Source organism: Anomaloglossus baeobatrachus, chromosome 11, assembly GCF_048569485.1.
Source record: "Anomaloglossus baeobatrachus isolate aAnoBae1 chromosome 11, aAnoBae1.hap1, whole genome shotgun sequence".
NCBI classification, from domain to species: Eukaryota; Metazoa; Chordata; class Amphibia; order Anura; family Aromobatidae; genus Anomaloglossus; species Anomaloglossus baeobatrachus.
Window position 1 is genome coordinate 103214356 of NC_134363.1, and position 19787 is coordinate 103234142.

General features: G+C 46.1%; 1 protein-coding gene across 7 annotated transcripts in view; it reads right to left on the reverse strand.

Moving 5' to 3' along the window:
• Positions 1–19787, reverse strand: part of LOC142256662 (epsin-1-like) — a 139437-nt gene that overhangs the window by 45826 nt on the left and 73824 nt on the right. For all 7 annotated transcript variants that reach the window (XM_075328474.1, XM_075328472.1, XM_075328471.1 and 4 more), the window contains exons 3-4: positions 14893–15359; positions 10624–10873 (exon numbers count right to left, since the gene is read on the reverse strand). In XM_075328474.1, coding sequence (XP_075184589.1) covers positions 10624–10873; positions 14893–15120 — 478 coding nt within the window. In that variant the 5' untranslated portion in view covers positions 15121–15359. The remainder of the gene's footprint in view (positions 1–10623; positions 10874–14892; positions 15360–19787) is intronic.

A 19787-nucleotide genomic window follows, 5' to 3' on the forward strand; every position in this document is an offset into this window, starting at 1 on the left:
TGTCTGCAGGACAGCGAGGGTCAGGGGGCTCCTATAATGCTCCTCACACTAGCGGAACCTGGGCCATCCTTACCATATTACCAAAGAATAGCACATTCTAAAGAACGAGGAGTCTCATACATAATTAACATCTCCTTTACCATCTTGGACAAATCCTGGAAGAACTGACTTGCAGTCATACCACTATGTGTCCTTGGACCAGCGCTGGAGCTCAGAGCTATTATCTTCTGCAGACCGAGTACCCTGTTGCAGCAAACAGATCCTAAACTGGGCTAATGATGTTCTATACGGATCATCATAGACCAGTTGGAGTGCCGAGAAAAACCCGTCCACCATCAAAAATACAGGACAATCAGAAGGCAAGGAAATTCCCATGCTTGTGGATTCCCACCCAAAAGGGACCAATCTCCAGAGGAGTGGGGACGAAAACAAATATAACTTACACACCTCTCTGAACGTAGCAAGACAGGCTGCGCTCCCCTGAAAATCTTTCTGGGAGAGGCAGTTTGGGCGCTGATTATCGAGAGACCAGGGCAGATTACACCAGTGTGACGGACCGAGCTTACTGCTGGAGAGACAAGGTCTGCAATTGACTAATATAGCAACTGGATCCATTCTAAAATGTAATAAAAAGTATGGCCAGCTATGTCACAATGTGACTGCAGGATAGCAAGGGACATGGGGCTCCTATACTGTCCCTCACACTAGGGGACCCTAGGCTATCCCTAACCTCTGGTTACCCCTGATGGTGGAGATGCCGGAGTCCTGTGCCTTATATTCTCCTGTCCAGAACTAAACTGTCAGTTGTGACAGTCCGCAATGTTTGTAAAAAAAAAACTCCTTTCGACAGCACTATTTTGAAGTAAAGATTCTGCTAGACTGGTCTTGGAGTGCAGATCCCCTCAGGAGCCAGAGCAGCAGAGCCCCCCCCCCCCACTCACCCAGAAGTGATCACACTTTAGAAATACACCCTTCAATGAATCTATCTAGGGGGTCAGTAAGTGTACTGACGCCACAGGTATATATCACAGCATTTTATACCATAGGGAGGAGAATATTTTAACCACTAAAATGTTGTTTTAGCTCCAGATCTTTTATTGTCACAATGGGTGTAAATAAAAAAAGAGATTGGTAGTTTGTTACACAATTTCCCCTGAGCCTGGCAATACCCCACTTGGGGCTCTATAGTACTGTTTGACCACACTGCAGTGCACGGGAGAGAAGGAGGCCATTTGACTCTTGGAGCACAGATTTCACTAGAATAGTTTGAGGACGCTATTTGCCCTTAAGTGCCAGAACAGTAGAAATAACACTCAAGTGACCCCATTTTTCAAATTACATATTTATGAGAAAATTGCAAATATGCCAGTTTAGTGCCAGATACATTGCACCCAGCTTGTGTTTTTAGAAACAAAGCCCCATAAATTAAGTGGGCTCTCCTTAAGATACCGTCACACTAATAAGCATCGCTAGCAACATCGCTGCTGATGCACAACTTGCTAGCGATGTTGCTTAGTGTGACATCCAGCAACAACCTGGCCCCTGCTGTGAGGTCGTTGGTTGTTGCTGAATGTACTGGGCCATTTTTTAGATGTTGCTCTCCCGCTGTGAAGCACACATCGCTGTGCGACAGCGAAAGAGCAACAACTAAATGTGCAGGCAGCAGGAGCCGGCATTTGCGGACACTGGTAACCAATGTAAACATCGGGTAACCAAGAAGCCCTTACCTTGGTAACCCTATATTTACCTTCGTTACCAGCCTCCGCCGCTCTCAGCTGCCAGTGCAGACTCCTGCTCTGTGCACATGTAGCTGCAGTACACATCGGGTAATTAACCCCATGTGTACTGTAGCTAGGAGTGCAGGGAGCCAGCGCTAAGCAGTGTGCGCGGCTCCCTGCACATGTAGCTGCAGTACACATCGGGTAATTAACCCGATGTGTACTGTGGCTAGGTGTGCAGGGAGCCAGCACTAAGCGGTGTGCGCTGGTAACCAAGGTAAATATCGGATTGGTTACCCGATATTTACCTTAGTTAGCGCAGCATGCTTCCACGTGTAGCGACACTCCAGCGATCCCTGCCAGGTCAGATTTCTGGTGGGATCGCTGGAGCGTCGCTTAGTGTGACATCTCACCAGCGACCTCCTAGCAACTTACCAGCGATCCCCATCAGGTTGTATCGTTGTTGGGATCGCTGGTAAGTTGTTTAGTGTGACTGGGCCTTTACTACTGTAATGCCCAGCATGGGGTCGCTACCTGTGGTTTAGGCACAGAAGGGCTCAGCAGGAGGGGCATACACAGTACAAATTGTCTCCATCTACCTTATAGTAAGTGGCTTCAGCAGCATTTTTTCTAAATCCTGTTTTTCAGGGATTAAGAAAGAAACCTCAAGGTCAATTCTTAGCGTAAAGCACAAGAAAAATGTGAACCGCCGTTTTAATAAAAAAAAAATTTATATATATATATATATAATGTTTTCACATCAACAGTTTGACAGTTATAATAGCTCTGCAAACATCGCTGAATGAGAGTATTTTATTTTATTTATATGAGTATAATATGGTCTTTGGTACCATTTTGAAGTACTTTTATTTTTAATGCTCTTTTTCAATTTATGAGAAACAGAATGAATAAAACATAACATTTCTGGAATTGTTTATTTTTTTATAATGTTCATCTTGCAACAAAAATGCTAAGAACAACTCTGTTCTTCGGGTCAGTACGATCACATGTCACATGAAGATCAATTTTGTGGGAATAAAAAAATGTTTATACATTGCCACATTCTGAGAGCTACAACTATTTTTACGATTACACAGGTATGCAAAAATTGGCTGATTCTTATGCCCTGATGTTAAAAAAAACAAATATTCATTCTGCCACTTTATTGGAAATTAATTCTTGTGCCTTTTCTCTTCAAAGCTTCTCTTGATGCCTTTTCTCTAATGGAAGGCCTGTGGATCTTCTCTGAAGCCTCCAGCAGTCGTCCTCCATCATGTTCACATTCCATCTCCTTGATATCCAGATGAAGGGTTTCAGGAAAACTGTCCAAATGGGAATGTATAATATGTACCATGAAATTCATCAGACAACCCAAAGCTTTGAAACATTTCAGCAAGTTTTCCACAATGGACTTAAATTTTGAATATTGTTACCTACAACTTTCTTCACTACTTCTACTTCTCTTTTCTCAAGAGGTTTTTGATTTTTGTTTAGAAAACACCATCATGCATGAGTTTCCGAATATACAGACCCACAATAATGCCTTACTTCAGTTTTGCTTTGGACAGTACCTGAAATTATGTATGCACGTACTTAACATTCTCTTCTTCTTTCGGAAGGACTTTCACAAACTGCTTCCTCAGTCTAAGCTTAACTAGGAGTTGTGGCAGGAGAAAGTTACTGGGATCAACTAAACTTTCCGCAAGTATGTTCTTGAGTCCAAGTTGCGAACATGTTCTTGTTAGCCCACTCTTTGGGGCTCCTGTAATGAGTCCTAGCCCAGCTGTCACAGTTACAAAAAGCTTGGGTACTTTGTGTATCCACCTTGATGCCCAAGGAGCAAAGAGAAATTTCAGATCACCACATACTGATCAGCCTTGATCCTCGTAGTAAAGTTTCTTGAGAATACAGTGTAAATTCTCATAGCCTTCCTTCCAGTACACAGAATGTGAAGCATACTGGCTGCCATTGTGCAGTAGCAGTTTTCAGACTTTTTTTTTTTTGATAAATCAATAAAGAGCCTTCACTTGCTCCCCTTGTACTTGATAACATTTTACATCAGCTCAGAAACATTACTGCAATACACCGTCTTGAGAAAAGTATGGAAGGAATTCCATTTATCTGCTTTTGCACCATAAAAACAGGTAGCAAAAGCTAGCAGGTTCTTTTTGTCTAAGGGGTACTTCACACACAGCGAGATCGCTACTGAGATCGCTGCTGAGTCACGGTTTTTGTGACGCAGCAGTGACCTCATTAGCGATCTCGCTGTGTGTGACACTAAGCAGCGATCTGGCCCCTGCTGAGATCGTTGCTCGTTACTGTGGCACCCCAGGGTTCAGTTGCCACAAATATACCTGTACCTGGGCAGGGAAGGATCTCCACATCAGGTAATCCCACATAAAACATTTCCACTCCAAGCCTGGAGGGGGAGCTCTACAAGTCGAGTTCAGGTGAGGTCCCCTTTAAAGCCAGGTTTGGAGGCGGAGTCAGAGAGACAGTTGGAGGAAAAGAGACTGTGCGAGCAGAGAGTGAGGGAAGACATCAAAATGGAGAGGGCAGTGCTTAGCCCGCACAATTAACTGTGTGACCGCCTGAGGGATCAAGAGTGAGGCAAAAGAGGAGAGACCGGGGAGGTGGAGCCTGACCGGTTCATCCCCAAGGAACAGCGCTGATTATCGGACACCGGCGTCCGAGATTGTGAGGGATCTAATCTGCCCAGCAATAAAGACCGGGGGCCAGGGAGACTGCAGATCTCCTGGCCGCAGCAGCACCTGAAGGCAAAGCCGCTACACAGAGCTTAGGGACCGCAGTGAGTACAGCAGTGCCCCTTAGAGAAGCTCCCGCCGCCTGCCATACAGGTGAAGACAGTGAGAGAGGGACAAGGTATAGCTACAGGCAGCCAAGGAGAAACATAGCGCAGCAGGGAGGCCACACAACTGACCTGGTGCAGAGATCCTGAACTGTTCCCAGATTACCCAAAAAAACTAACATCAGAAACTAAACCCCTTTTTAACACCTGCAAGTAAAATCTGGTCAGAGTTAATGAATTGGTGTGACGCACTATATTTCTTCATCTGAGGAGCCATAGGCTGCTGCACTAAAGTGACAGTTGAAAAGGCTGTGAGGAAAAACTGCCATATCTGTGTACTACTAAAACTGCCCTGGGGACCCCGCTTCACCTACGGGAAGCGTAAACAACTGGCTGCCTAACCATCACCCCAGAGGTCTGACCTGCAGCCCCAGTAACCATACTGGAACCGTAGGTGGCGTCACGAAATACTTTTATTTATTTATTTTCTTTATTTTATTTTTTTTTTATTTGTTTTATTGACTTTCAGCGACCACCAGGGCCACGGAACCGGGCACAGGCCCCCGTGACATAATCCCATTAACCAACACCTGGAACAGAGTACCCCATGGCCCTGGGTCGGGTCATTACACACAGCCCTGGTTCATTTTTTTATTGTTGCTCTCCCGCTGATAAGCACACATCGCTGTGTGTGACAGCGAGAGAGCAACTATCCTGAATGTGCAAGGAGCAGGAGCCGGCGTCTGACAGCCTGTGGTAAGCTGTAACCAAGGTAAACATCGGGTAACCAAGGTGGTTACCCGATATTTACCTTCGTTACCAGCGTCTGCAGCTCTCACGCTGCCAGTGCCGGCTCCCTGCTCCCTGCACACGTAGCCGGAGGACACATCGGGTAAATAAGCAAAGGTTCGCTTATTAACCCGATGTGTGCTGTGGCTACGAGTGCAGGGAGCCAGCGCTAAGCGGTGTGCGCTGGTAACTAAGGTAATTGGGTAACCATACCAATGTTTACCTTAGTTACCAGTGTCCGCAGCTTCCAGACGCCGACTCTCTGCAAGCGCAGCGTCGCTTCCACGTCGCTGCTGGCTGGGGGCTGGTCACTGGTGAAATCTGCCTGTTTGACAGCTCACCAGCGACCATGTAACGACGCAGCAGCGATCCTAACCAGGTGGGATCGCTGCTGCGTTGCTAAAGTGTGACGGTACCCTAAGGCCTAAAAGTTCTACAGAATGTTTAGGAAAGTCCAAGTCCCTGACTCTTCTCCTTTGTTATTTCAGTCTGCCAAGTGGTCTAAAAATTCAAGGTCATGACCTAACCTCACCTAACCTAAACAATATCATTGCCTGAAAGAAAAGAAAAATAAGTCACACAAGGGCAGGAAATAAAGGCAAAAAAGAAGCAAGCCTGTTTTGGTACCTGTTTTGGTAACAGCTATAAGCAATGACAAGGTAAACCCGACGACACCGCTTGCACAACCACAATGGTGAAATGTCCACACAGCTATGGATTTGCGGCTACAATGAATTCAGAGATAAGATGATCAAGGGTAAAGGTATTCTTGTAGGTGAGGCCAAAAGGGATTTCCTGTTAATATTTACTTCACAGGAAGAGTTTATGGCTTTTAATTCCCATGCACGATAAAGAAACTTTCCACCCAGGATCTAACTGGTTTCCTAATTGGTACTAGTCCTTGTATGCCAATGAAGTTTCTGCAGCAATGGGGTTGAGGGCACACTGTGGGTGTGTGGTCATGACAGGCTCCAAAATGTGCCAGTGTTGGTAGTTAGCTGGAGATTATATATAAAACAAAAAAAACCCCACCACACACACCAGGTCACCAGCTATACTTTCTATCCCAGCAAATCGTTTTTTCTCACATCGAGGTTTCCCTTCCTTGCACCTTTGCCGACACTCATGTTTTAGCACGGTTTCCCCTTTCACAGCCCATGACTGATCTCATCTCCTTCCTGCGGAGACGCGGCTGCTGTGGAGGTGCGAGGTCCCACTCCCTGCAGAGTCTGCGCTGGCCGAGCTTCCTATCTTACTCTGAAGTTGTAATGCCTTCATGATCTTCCCTCGCAGAAGACGACCCGATACATGGCCTCTTCCCTCCAGATACCTTTATTTTCTTAGTCATTTTTTATTCCTACATCCTGTACATTACTATGGCTGAGCAGCCGCTCTGAGAAATAGGAGTTTCTTAATATCAGTCGCATGGACAGAGGAAGACAAGTGCAGAAACAAACCTTTGACTCTTGTAAGATGGTCTGCTAAGAAGTGATCAAGACTAAAACCTGCAGGATTTATAAACAGGTCTAAATCTAGATATGAATATGGACTATAAAAGTGACAAAACATTGATTAAACAAGTAAAAAACCTGAGAACAAGAGAAGATATTGTGCCAATGCATTCTCCACTAAAAACAAACTGAAAAACACGAGTTTAGTGCGGGGCAAGAGTGCTCACTATACAATGTGCCACTGCAGTGACGGCCGGCCATGGAAACTAAGGGGCCGCTAGCATTACTTCTACATCCCCCGTCGGGTGTTCAACCTTTGCAAATTTAGTCTGACCCCTCTGGAGCCAAAGTACAGTGAGACACATTTGGTTTGTGCTTTATTCTGGAGGTGTCCACCTTCTCGGCAAGTTGGTAGTCTAGAACCCAAACACCAGAAAATCGAGATTCAGGCAGAAATTCTGAGGGGAAGGGACAAAGTAATGTGAATGGGCCCTTATGTAAAACATAAGAACAATCTAAGGGTACAGTCACACTTTAGCGACGCTCCAGCGATCCCACCAGCGATCTGACCTGGTCAGGATCGCTGGTGCGTCGCTACATGGTCGCTGGTGAGCTGTCAATCAGGCAAATCTCACCAGCGACTAGTGACCAGCCCCCAGCAACGCGTGGAAGCGATGCTGCGCTTGGTAACTAAAGTAAATATCGGGTAACCAAGCGCTTGGTTACCCTATATTTACCTTGGTTACCAGCGCACACGGCTTAGCGATGGCTCCCTGCACTCGTAGCCAGAGTACACATCGGATTAATAAGCAAACCGCTTTGCTTATTTACCCCATGTGTACTCCGGCTACATGTGCAGGGAGCCGGCACTGGCAGCCTGAGAGCTGCGGACGCTAGTAACAAAGGTAAATATCGGGTAACCAAGCAAAGCACTTCGCTTGGTTACCCGATATTTACCTTGGTTACAGCTTACCGCAGCTTCCAGACGCCGGCTCCTGCTCCCTGCACATTCAGATCGTTGCTCTCTCGCTGTCACACACAGCGATGTTTGCTTCACAGCGGGAGAGCAACGTCCAAAAAATGAACTAGCACTGTGTAACGATCAGCGATTTCACAGCAGGGGCCAGATCGCTGCTCAGTGTCACACACAGCGAGATCGCTAATGAGGTCACTGGTGCATCACAAAATCCGTCACTCAGCAGCGATCTCGCTATGTGAGAAGTACCCCTAACGGGTTTTTTGCACACTGACACCTTTCTAGTGTAGGTGGGAGAAAACTAAAGGCTTCAACACAAGGACAATGAAACAATTATTCTTGTACTTAGACCTAATGAGATGCAAGTAGTAGGACCAAATGTTTGCTTTGTGGAGATAGCCATAAGGTATAGCTTAAAATAGCTCAAGCGGGAAATTTTACTGCCATCTGTGCAACGCTGAGTGACATACCAAGTTTATGCAGAAAGTATTAACAAGATATATGTGTGGGGAAGCGATGCAAGAAGTCCTGATTTGGGTTAAAACAGAGAGAACAGGAGTAGGAGACAGATATCAAGTACACACAAAACGTAAAGATAGAAATGTTTTTGCTATAAGAGTACGTGCCCATGATCCGGACATGCTTCATCCTGGATGCAGCGTGTCCAATCCTGCGGCAGTGAACGCTCTCCACAGTAGACGGCAGCTGCTGGTGCCCACGATCCGGACATGCTTCATCCTGGATGCAGCGTGTCCAATCCTGCGGCAGTGAACGCTCTCCACAGTAGACGGCAGCTGCTGGTGCCCACGATCCGGACATGCTTCATCCTGGATGCGTGTCCAATCCTGCGGCAGTGAACGCTCTCCACAGTAGATGACAGCTGCTGGTGCCCACGATCCGGACATGATTCATCCTGGATGCAGCGAGTCCAATCCTGCGGCAGTGAACGCTCTCCACAGTAGATGACAGCTGCTGGTGCCCACGATCCGGACATGATTCATCCTGGATGCAGCGAGTCCAATCCTGCGGCAGTGAACGCTCTCCACAGTAGACGGCAGCTGCTGGTGCCCATGATCCGGACAGGCTTCATCCTGGATGCAGCGTGTCCAATCCTGCGGCAGTGAACGCTCTCCACAGTAGACGGCAGCTGCTGGTGCCCACGATCCGGACAGGCTTCATCCTGGATGCGTGTCCAATCCTGCGGCAGTGAACGCTCTCCACAGTAGACCACAGCTGCTGGTGCCCACGATCCGGACAGGCTTCATCCTGGATGCAGCGAGTCCAATCCTGCGGCAGTGAACGCTCTCCACAGTAGACCGCAGTTGCTGGTGCCCACGATCCGGACATGCTTCATCCTGGATGCAGTGTGTCCAATCCTGCGGCAGTGAACGCTCTCCACAGTAGACCGCAGTTGCTGGTGCCCACGATCAGTGTTCGGGCTGCGGCGGTCTCTCGCTTCTCGCAGCGGAGAAATAAATTGACTTACTGCGGTTTGGGAAGCCACACACGTCAGTTTACGCTACAGAAAAAACAATCCCAGTGGGCAGGAGATTTCTCTACATCCCATCCACTGTGCTTGTACTGTACAACACAGCGTTTAACAAAACTATCTGCGTCCAAAATCCTGTAAACCCTGATCGTGGGCACACAGCCTAAGAACGACCGCTACTTTCTACAGTCTCCACAAGCTGTGATTGTCGGCTTCTGAAAGGAGGGGTGAAAAAGCACACCCCTGAGAAAACGCTGAACACACACCCAGTTGTGCTGCACACAGAGATTTCACATACTACACTGCTAAAGCCACAATCGTGAATATCTCTGCAATGGATCAGTGCAGCACAAAATTGTACAAACTGAAGAATCCGAGGGGCTCAGAGATTTCTACAAGATATTTCATTCATTTTTTGGAGCAAGTGAAAGGTCCTCTTTAAACCCTCAGAGACTATTCCAATAGTCTCCATTTTATTTCTGTTAATTTGCTGCAACGCAGTGATGCAATGACTGCCACAGCCATGAACAGAGACCAGGAGTGAACTTAGGACAATTTTTTAAAATGTTTATTTTATACCATTCCGTGATTGTACAAAAAAATAAATAAATCCTGCAGAGCCCCTTCAATATAGGAGCGGCTGTGTAGCTCAAGGCCCAATACATCAAAGCCATTATGCTAGAATTCTGTGGTGAATCTCTTTAAAAAGCTGCAAAATTTTTGCACAATTATGCAAATTCTTTTAAACTTTTTACATTTTCATACCAACTAGGCTAAATGGAGCTGGGATGAGGCATGGATGTGCCATCACAGTTACCCCAATCATGGAAACCTGTGGCATATGTCTTACCAGAAAACTTACTCCGGTCTCTGACTGGAGTCATTTGTGGTGAGGCACATGCCAATATTCCAATATTTAGGTATGTGCACACAAAGTATTTGCTCCAGATATTTCTAAATCAAAAACATGTCTCTTGGTAGGAAGAAGGCTGCATAAAAAACACAAGTTTAAGCTGTGGTTTTTTTATGCATTTTTTCCATTCATCAGACTTAGTGAAAAATGCTGAAAGAATGGACATGCTGCACATTTCGAGGAGAATGCCTATGAAATTTCAGATTCTCGTTCATTTTGCTGGAACGCTTTAAGGAGCCCCGACATTCACATTGACGTGCCCAACGTCAGCCTTGAAAAATCAGGGCCTAACTGTCTTTGCTGAAGGAGGTGTCCAAGAAGTCATGTGCCTAATCAGGGAATAAGGATTGTATGGATGTAAAAGTGCTAAACTACATCTTCCTTTATCATCATTTTGTTACATTCAATACCAATCATGAGCAAAATGTTGTGGCACATGTAAATGTTTCAGAGGCTCCAGCACAAGGAGCTCACTCACCTGTGGACGTCTGTGCTAGCTTCTCCTTAGTCTTCAGGGCATGTGCTCGTTCTTCCTTTAGCCTTTCGTCATCCTTCAGTAGAGACACCAATTGTTTTGCTTTCTCCCGGACATTCACACCTTGGTCTTTCCCATCTCTATCCACATATTGAAAATCCTTCAGTGTCTGTATAGCATATATGTTTTCTTTGCACTGCTGTGCTACCCGCTCTGAGCCTGTTTTTATTAGATACTCCATTAGAGTCATAGCCTGAAAGGTAAAGCACATAGCATATCACAGAGGTTCCTCAACATCAGGTCAATGGAGGAGCAGAAAGCAGGAGGCAAAAAATCCACACAGAAGCCCAGATTTACCAGAAATGGAGTCACTACAACCAAATCTTTTGTGCCCTCAATTCAACTCCACAAGCCCTTGTGTATCAAGTTGCACCACCATGACACATATCATGCAGATTACATGGCAGTACACGCCTAATGTCAGGCTGGATGCACCTATCGGTGCGAGTGTTACCAGCAGAGAGCAATAATGATTTTTTTTTCTCAGGTGCCATCCATTTTTTTTCACCCGCTTGCTTGAAAGCCAATAAAAACCCTAGGAAGGTCACGTGATTTGGTTGTTCTTTTTGTGTGTGTGTGTGGGGTTTGGGGGGAGTGTCTGGTTTATTCCTGAGAAACAGATTGGTGAGGTATGGATGTATACCACTGAAGCCTCCCAATTTGCACCCGTCTCACAGATCCACATATCAGATCAGAATAGGGCCCTGGTCTCCCGGCTCCCACTCGATGAATACATTCATTCAACTCTATGGACCAAGCACTGTCGAAGAGGAAAACAGACAGCAGCCGATGTGTCACATGGATGTGTGACTGCAGAGTGTCAATATTGTATTAATACAAATGTATTCAGAAATATGTTGTAAACTGATAAAAAATAACAAGAAAGGTTGGCATTAAGTTTTGGCGCGGGTAAAAAAAAAAAAAATAAAAAATAGTATGGTTTATCAAATGGTGAGGAATATGATAGTCATTTGTGATATGAAAATGTAGCAAACAGTGCAAACGTTTTGTGTAAAGGCGATGATACATGTCTTCTACACTGTGCACATGGGTTTACTTCATTCTCCTTAAATCACATCAATCACCAGGATTTTCCTATATAACCTAAAGCCAGTGCTATCAGGCCGATTCTATACATACCTTTAGTTGTGAGCTCGGATGTATAGGTTTGGAAACACAAGCAAGTAAAATTTGTAAAATGAGCACATTTTTGAATGACAGTAGCTGCCGATCAGCTGCTAGCTGGGGTGGGTTTTCATAGTGATTCCCGCCCCCCTAACTGTAGTTCCTCCCCCTATTTGTTATTTATGCTAATTCTATTATAGAATAGTTTTATTTTGTGACTAGAAGGACCTGTGCTGATGCCATACCCATGTGACCAGAAGGGACAGGGCCTCAGCCAAGAGAAAAATAATGTTGCTTCCTGGTATCCGCTATGTTGGCTGAGGCCCCACCGCTTCTGGTCACATGGGCATGACCTCAGCACAGGTCCTTCTAGCACTTTGTAAAACTGTTCTATAAACAGAATAAGGCTTTGTTCACACACTGCGTTTTTACCCGCGTTTTTGCTGCAGAAATTTGAGAAAATGGTTGTAACCTTTCTGCATACATTCCCCAACAAAATCTATGGAAAAAAAAAATAGCTGTGCGCACACTGCGTTTTTTTTCTCAAGAACATTCTTTCTGCAGAATTTATTGGGAAAAAGAATGAGCATGTCCCTTCTTTTCTGCAGATACTTGCATTTTTTGCCATAGATAATGGTAAAAAAACGCACTGACTAATCTGCGGAAAAGCAAACTAGAGTATGATCTCAAGCACTTCAAAGGTGGTTAAAAATATTTATTGAGGTTCTATTAAAAAAAGATCCATCGATCATGAAAACAGTGAGGGGGGACACATTAAGAGAAATGAGATTTCTCTTAATGTGTCCCCCCTCACTGTTTTCATGATCGCTGTATTTTTTTTAATAGAACCTCAATAAATATTTTTAACCTTCCTTGAATGCTGGAGATCATACTCTAGTTTGCTTGTCTGTGTTCTGCCTGAGGCCAGGGCAGCTCCGTGCACCAACACCGATCCTGATCTGGACTTTAGGAAGGGTGAGCTGAACTACTTTTTCTATTTTCTGAACCTGCGGAAAAAACGCACCAAAAACGCGTAAAAAACTCATGAGTGTTTTTTTACCGCAAGTGCGCTAATCTTTCAGACTCAAGAAATTTCTTGAGAAAAATTATTTTTCTAGTGTGAACAGAGCCTTAGCATAAATAACAATTAGGGGGAAGAACAACAGGCAGGGGAGCGGGAGTCACTATGAAAACCCACCCCAGCTTTCAGCTGATCGGCACCTGCAGCCATTCAAAAATCTGCTCATTTTAGGCTTTGTGCGCACTGGAAAAATGGAATTTTCTCAAGAAAATTCCGCAAGCACTGAAAGATTACCGCACCCGCGGTAAAAAACCGCGACAAACCGCACCCGAAAACCGCATGCGGTTTGCTGCGGTTTTACCGCAGTATTGCCGCGTGCGGGTTCGTACTTGTGCTTTAATGCATTCAATGTAATAAAGCACATTGAAAGAAAAAAAAAAGTAATTTCCTTCTTAGACAGCAGACAGATAAATAGATAGAAGAATAGATAGAGCGATAGCTAGATAGTTAGAGGGATAGATAGACAGAGTCCCTGTGAGCACACGCTGCAGTTATCAAGGTCGGTAGTGAGTTCACATTACCGGCCGTGGGAAATGCCCTGTGGTTACCTCTGCTGTCTCGCTGCGAGGCTGCATTCAGCGCTGTGTCAGTCGCGGCTGGATGCAAGCATCGCAGGACGTGGATTACGCCGGAGCGGTGTGTTTCAGGGGGGGGGGGGGGGGTTAATAATCGGGTGAGCCAGGGGCTTTTTTGTGTTTTATCTAAAATAAAGGATTTTTCGGTGTGTGTGTTTTTTCACTGATCATGTCAGCTGTCACATAGACGCTGCCATGATCAAGCCTTGACTTAGTGGCGGCGATCCGCCACCATTAACTCCTTATATTACCCTGACTGCCACCGCATCACGGCAGCAAGAAGAGCTGGGGACACTCCGGTACTACCGCATAATGGATGCGACAGTCCCGGGGCAGCTGCGGCTGATATTCTCGGCTGTGGGAGGGAGGCGGGGGACATTAACCATGCCCCTCGCCCTCCCCACCCTGAGAATACCGGGCCGCCGCTGTGTGCTTACCTCGGCTGGAAGATAAAAATACGGCGGAGCACACGTGTTTTTTTTTTTCTATATTTCCGTTTGCTTTCTATGTGTATTCTATATGTCCGTGTTCTATGTCTGGGATATGTGTGTGTGTGTGCGCGCGCGCGCGCGCGTGCGTGCGTGCGTGCGTGTGTTTACCCTCTGCTCCGCTTCCTCTTCCTGTCATAATGACATCCCTTCCCTGCAAACCGCAGGCGAGCGATGTACATTACCGCAGGTAAACCGCGAAATACCGGAGGGAATAACGCAGGAAAACGCAATGAACCGCACAGAATTTGCTGCCTGCGTTATTCCCTGCGGGATTTCACGATTACATTGCAGTCAATGGAGTGAAATCCCGCAGCGACGTGCGGAAAAGGAGTGATATGCAATTGTTTTTGCTGCGGGAATCCCACAGCAAAACATGCAGCTGTCAAATACCGCAAAGTGCGCACAGCATTTTTTTTTCCATAGGTTTTGCTGGTGATTCACTGCAAAGATGTTATGAACATTTTCTGCAGCGAAACATGCAGCAAAACCACAGGAAATCTGCGGGAAAAACCGGTAAGTGCGCACAGGTCCTTACAAAGCTTACTTGCTTGTGTTTCAAAACCTATACATCTGAGCTGAAAACTAAAGGTATGAATACAATCAGCCTGATCGTGCCAGTATAGCACTGGCCTTAGGTTATATAGGAAAATCCTGGAGATTGGTTCCCTTTAATCACAAGTTTTGCAACATGAAACTATAATACCTGCACTAAGAGAACGATTTCCTCCATTGTTTTTCCATCAAAGTAACATACTGCAACAAAAACCAGTGTGTGATATACTGGCCCAAAAGAAAACCTTATCTACATCGGTCATGTTACAAAAAAACAATATGAAAAAACTAATAAATGATAGAAAAATATGTAAGAAATCCTGAGTTATGCAAGAGCCAAAGTCCCCATATGTAAGGTAATGTAGAACAGATCAGTAACTCATCTTACTTTATAGACATGTCTCCAGTTTTTCCCATGGTCATTTAGTCGCTTCCATATCATGCTCATGATTTCAGAGAAGGCCACCACATTGTAGGTGAGATCTGCAATCTCAGACATAAGGGAGCTGGACGGCCCCCAGGGATCGTTGGAGGTGGCTTCTCTTACTTTGATTTCGGCTTCAGAGTAATTATGGACAATGTTTTTCATCTGCCGGCGGAGTGAGGAGGTAGACATGATGGCTGATTTACTGACCGGTGACTGATTAATACGATTACAATTATACTGTGTATATATATTAGAGAGCAACTTTCTGTCTGCAGATAGGCTACAGCAACAATAAAGTCCCAAGGACTGATCAAGTTTTTCAGGGCATCCAAGAGAAACACCGCCTCCTTTTTCCAGTGGGCTAAGATGTCCTGATGTCTTCTCCAACACTGACGGCTCTGGTCATGGTGAGTGCACTACAGCCACATCTGAAAGGACAAATTGGACAAAGATAGATCAGAACTCATAAAAACTAAAGACTTCTAATGAAAGATGCACAATAGTGTCCATGAGATGGAGTCATCCACCGCAAACAGAAAAGCCGCCGTCCCGGGAAATACGCAAATACGCTCTATAACAAGGCAAACCTCCGGCAATATCGGTAGCAGATTTCAGCTCCGGAGACATAAACTTGTAACTAAAGCTCTTACAGGACTGGGATGAGTACAAGATCACAAGCAATATTTTCATGATACTACTCCATTTCTTTTGTGAGATACATTCTATATGTATTCCACTAATGTGGAGCACACGCCAGACATGCACCATCAATAGGAATATCCAATGTAAGAAAGCCTAGGAGGCCTTTAGCCCCATGCAATGTAACAAGTGGGAGTCACAAAATGAACCCCTCAGTCAGAATACAAGATACCCCCGATACTGAAATAGTGCTACAGAAGAGTAAAAAGATTCCCCCCCAGATACACGGCCTTACAGGTATGCTGCGGGCATATACGGTAGCTCAGCCTCAGCCGTCAATCTCTATAATCTCACAAGACTTCACAGATCAGATATCAGTCTCCTGTAACAATAAGGCTATGTTCACACAGGACGTTTTTGCAGCGTTTTTTTCCTGACCAAAACCTGACCTTGTGGCAGGATGTCTCCTGGAAGCCATCTGTGGTTTTGGTGCGGTTTTTGTGGCGTTGTTTTCCGTCATGTCAAGACCTGCAAGGGTTCAAGAGTACCCAAGTGCTGGGTCAGGCCAGTATTGACCTGGATCTGGCACTCGGGTAGTAAAAAAAAAAAAAAAAAGTTAAGCAAGCGTACTATACTTAGGCTGCTTTCACACCTCCGGTTTCTGCAATGCGGCACACTCCGGCACTTTGCAGGAAAATCGCAACCGTTTTTTTTTTGCTGCCGGTTGCGTTTTTTCTGCATAGACTTTAATTAGTGCCGCATTGTGCCGCAAAGCCTTGCGTTCCATCCGGTTCTTGCCGCATGCGGCAGATTTAGCCGATGCGGCGGCCGGATGGAACGTTGCCTGGCACGTTCTTTCGTGCGGCAAAAAAAACCCACATCGCGACGCATTCGGCCGATGCGGCGCATTTTTCAATGCATGCCTATGGCGGCCGGATGCGGCGCGATGCGGCAAAAACCGCATCCGGCCGCCGCATGCGGTTTTTGCCACTGCGCATGCTCAGTAGCATGCCACAAGCAGCAAAAACCGGACGGGCCGCATGGGAAAAACTTATGCAAAGGATGCGGTGTTTTCACCGCATCCGTTGCATAGCTTGCACAGCCGGATTGAGCTGCAGAGCTCAAGCCGGATGTGTGAAAGCAGCCTTACCAGTCTCCGGCAGATGCTAGAGTGTATGGGCTCCTTCCAGGTATGACGTCTTCAATAGGTCTCTATCACATGGGGGACAGGGGGGCGAAGCATGATTGTAGTGGAAGGGAGAAAGCATGGCCAAGCTCACTAACCAAGCTGTTCACGCCCACTAAGCCAGCTGGTCACGCCACTAACCTAGAAGGAGCCCATACATTCTAGAATCATCCGTATCTATTAGATGTGACAATCCCGGTGCTGTAGCCTCTCTTCCCAAATTGCCCTGGTGCGTTGGCAATCGGGGTAATAAGGGGTTAATCGCAGCTCATAGCTGCGACAAAGCCTTAGATTAGGAAGCTAACGCGATGCGTGCGTTTAGGACAAGTGTGGGGAGTTATATGCTCTCCTAAAGTGTCCTGTGGCAGCAAACCAGGCAGTCTATTCTTATGGGTAGGCCATATGCATATAATATTTGATATATAATATATATGTAATAGCTTTTCTTGGTATATTACTATCATGTGCCTCCTTTCTTTAGTTCCAATCTGGTCATAACTTTATGGGATGATGCACATTGAATTATTTACCCATATACAATAGATGCCCTCATTTTGGTTATATACCTTTAAATTAAAGGAGTTATCCGACATACACTCCAAAAAAAAATTGTAAGCTAATCTGTGCTGTATTGTCATAAATCACACCTACATTGTTATTTTTAGTTTTCTAACTTTTGTTCCTCTTGAATTCACCCTTTATTCTCTGCAGCACCTTGTTTACATTCAGCTCCAACAAACATGACAATTTCCTGTATTCTTGGTTGCCAAACCTCAGCCAGAGCTGGCACCGCCCGGCCTCAGTGTCCAGAAACGCCCCCTGCCCGGCCTCAGTGTCCAGAAACGCCCCCTGCCCAGCCTCAGTGTCCAGAAACGCCCCCTGCCCAGCCTCAGTGTCCAGAAACGCCCCCTGCCCAGCCTCAGTGTCCAGAAACACCCCCTGCCCAGCCTCAGTGTCCAGAAACGCCCCCTGCCCAGCCTCAGTGTCCAGAAACGCCCCCTGCCCAGCCTCAGTGTCCAGAAACGCCCCCTGCCCAGCCTCAGTGTCCAGAAACGCCCCCTGCCCAGCCTCAGTGTCCAGAAACGCCCCCTGCCCAGCCTCAGTGTCCAGAAACGCCCCCTGCCCAGCCTCAGTGTCCAGAAACGCCCCCTGCCCAGCCTCAGTGTCCAGAAACGCCCCCTGCCCAGCCTCAGTGTCCAGAAACGCCCCCTGCCCAGCCTCAGTGTCCAGAAACGCCCCCTGCCCTCCCTCTGCACATTCAATGGCTGTCAGTATTCTGCCCAGCACCTGACCTCTCAGCATGTGACAGAGCAGAGATCCAGCTTCTCTCATCTGTGACACAGCAATCACCTCACATCCCATCCACAATGGTAACAGAAAGAGTTGTTACATGTTCCTCACCCCTTATAGATAAATGAATACTGTGTAAGGCCCCTTTCACACGTCAGTGATTCTGGTACATTTGTGCTTTTTTTTAAACGTACCAGAATCCCTGACATACGCAGACCCATTATAATGAATGGGTCTGCTCACACGTCAGTGATTTTTCACTGCACGTGTCTCCGTGCGGCGTACCCGCGTGTGCGTGATTGCCGCACGGAGACATGTCCATTTTTTTCTGGCATCACTGATGTCCCACGGACCATGCAGTGGTGTGGTCCGTGAAACACGTGCCAGAAAAAAACGTGCTTTTAAAATAAAAAACATTTTAACTCACCCGGCGTCCAGCGATGTCCTCTGCAGCACATGCAGCTTGCTGCTTCTAAGCCGGCTCATTATTGTCACGCATATTCATGATGTGCGACACAGCCGACCCGGAAGCAGCTGCTGCGGGGGTCAGCGCCGGCCGGATGCTGCACCGCGGGAGCGATCAGCACCATGGACAGCAGGAGCGGGCGCAGGTGAGTAGATTACCAAGTGCAATCACGGGCCACGGAGAACGGAGCCCGGATTGCACTTAGACAACCCACGTGTGCCGTGAATCACGCAGGGACATGTGTGTGTTTTACACGCCAGTTAAAAACGTCACTGTTTTGCACTGACGTGTGAAACGGGCCTAAGGCAGACTATATATAGCACCCAATGTGAGTCTATAGTAGATATATATGCCATGTATGTATGGTATATATATATATATATATATATATATATATATATATATATATATATATATATATATATATATATATATATATATATATATATATATATATATATATATATATATATATATATATTCATTCTCCAGGCTTATCCCTCTATGTCACTATATGAATTGACACATTGGGCTCCAAATGTGGAGTGTGCAGATTGCATACGAGTGGTCACATGACCATTCATTCTGACTGTCAACAACTGTGTCTGCTGCATGTGATGAGAGGATTCACATATCTACACTGTGTAGCAGCAAGCAACAAATGGTGCGATAATAATAATCATCATCTTCAATAAAATATAGTTACTGCAGATTTTTGTGAAAAATCTTGACCACTATTTTTTCCTTGGGCTCCATGATATTTTGGTCCTGCTGTCATACATCACAGCATGCCTATGTCACTACTAGCATGATGCAGGTCTGTGAGGTGGCTTTCATTTCCGCTCTGTCTCGTTCACCGTCTGTCTCGTTCACCGTCTGTCTCGTTCACCGTCTGTCTCGTTCACCGTCTGTCTCGTTCACCGTCTGTCTCGTTCACCGTCTGTCTCGTTCACCGTCTGTCTCGTTCACCGTCTGTCTCGTTCACCGTCTGTCTCGTTCACCGTCTGTCTCGTTCACCGTCTGTCTCGTTCACCGTCTGTCTCGTTCACCGTCTGTCTCGTTCACCGTCTGTCTCGTTCACCGTCTGTCTCGTTCACCGTCTGTCTCGTTCACCGTCTGTCTCGTTCACCGTCTGTCTCTGTCTGTCTCTAGCTTTCCGTCTCTTTTCTTTCCGTCTGTCTCTCTATCCGTCTCCCCACTGACATCTTATTACCTGTTATACTAACACTGTCCTTTGTTACTATAGTAACCAATCACAGCTGAGATTAATAAACT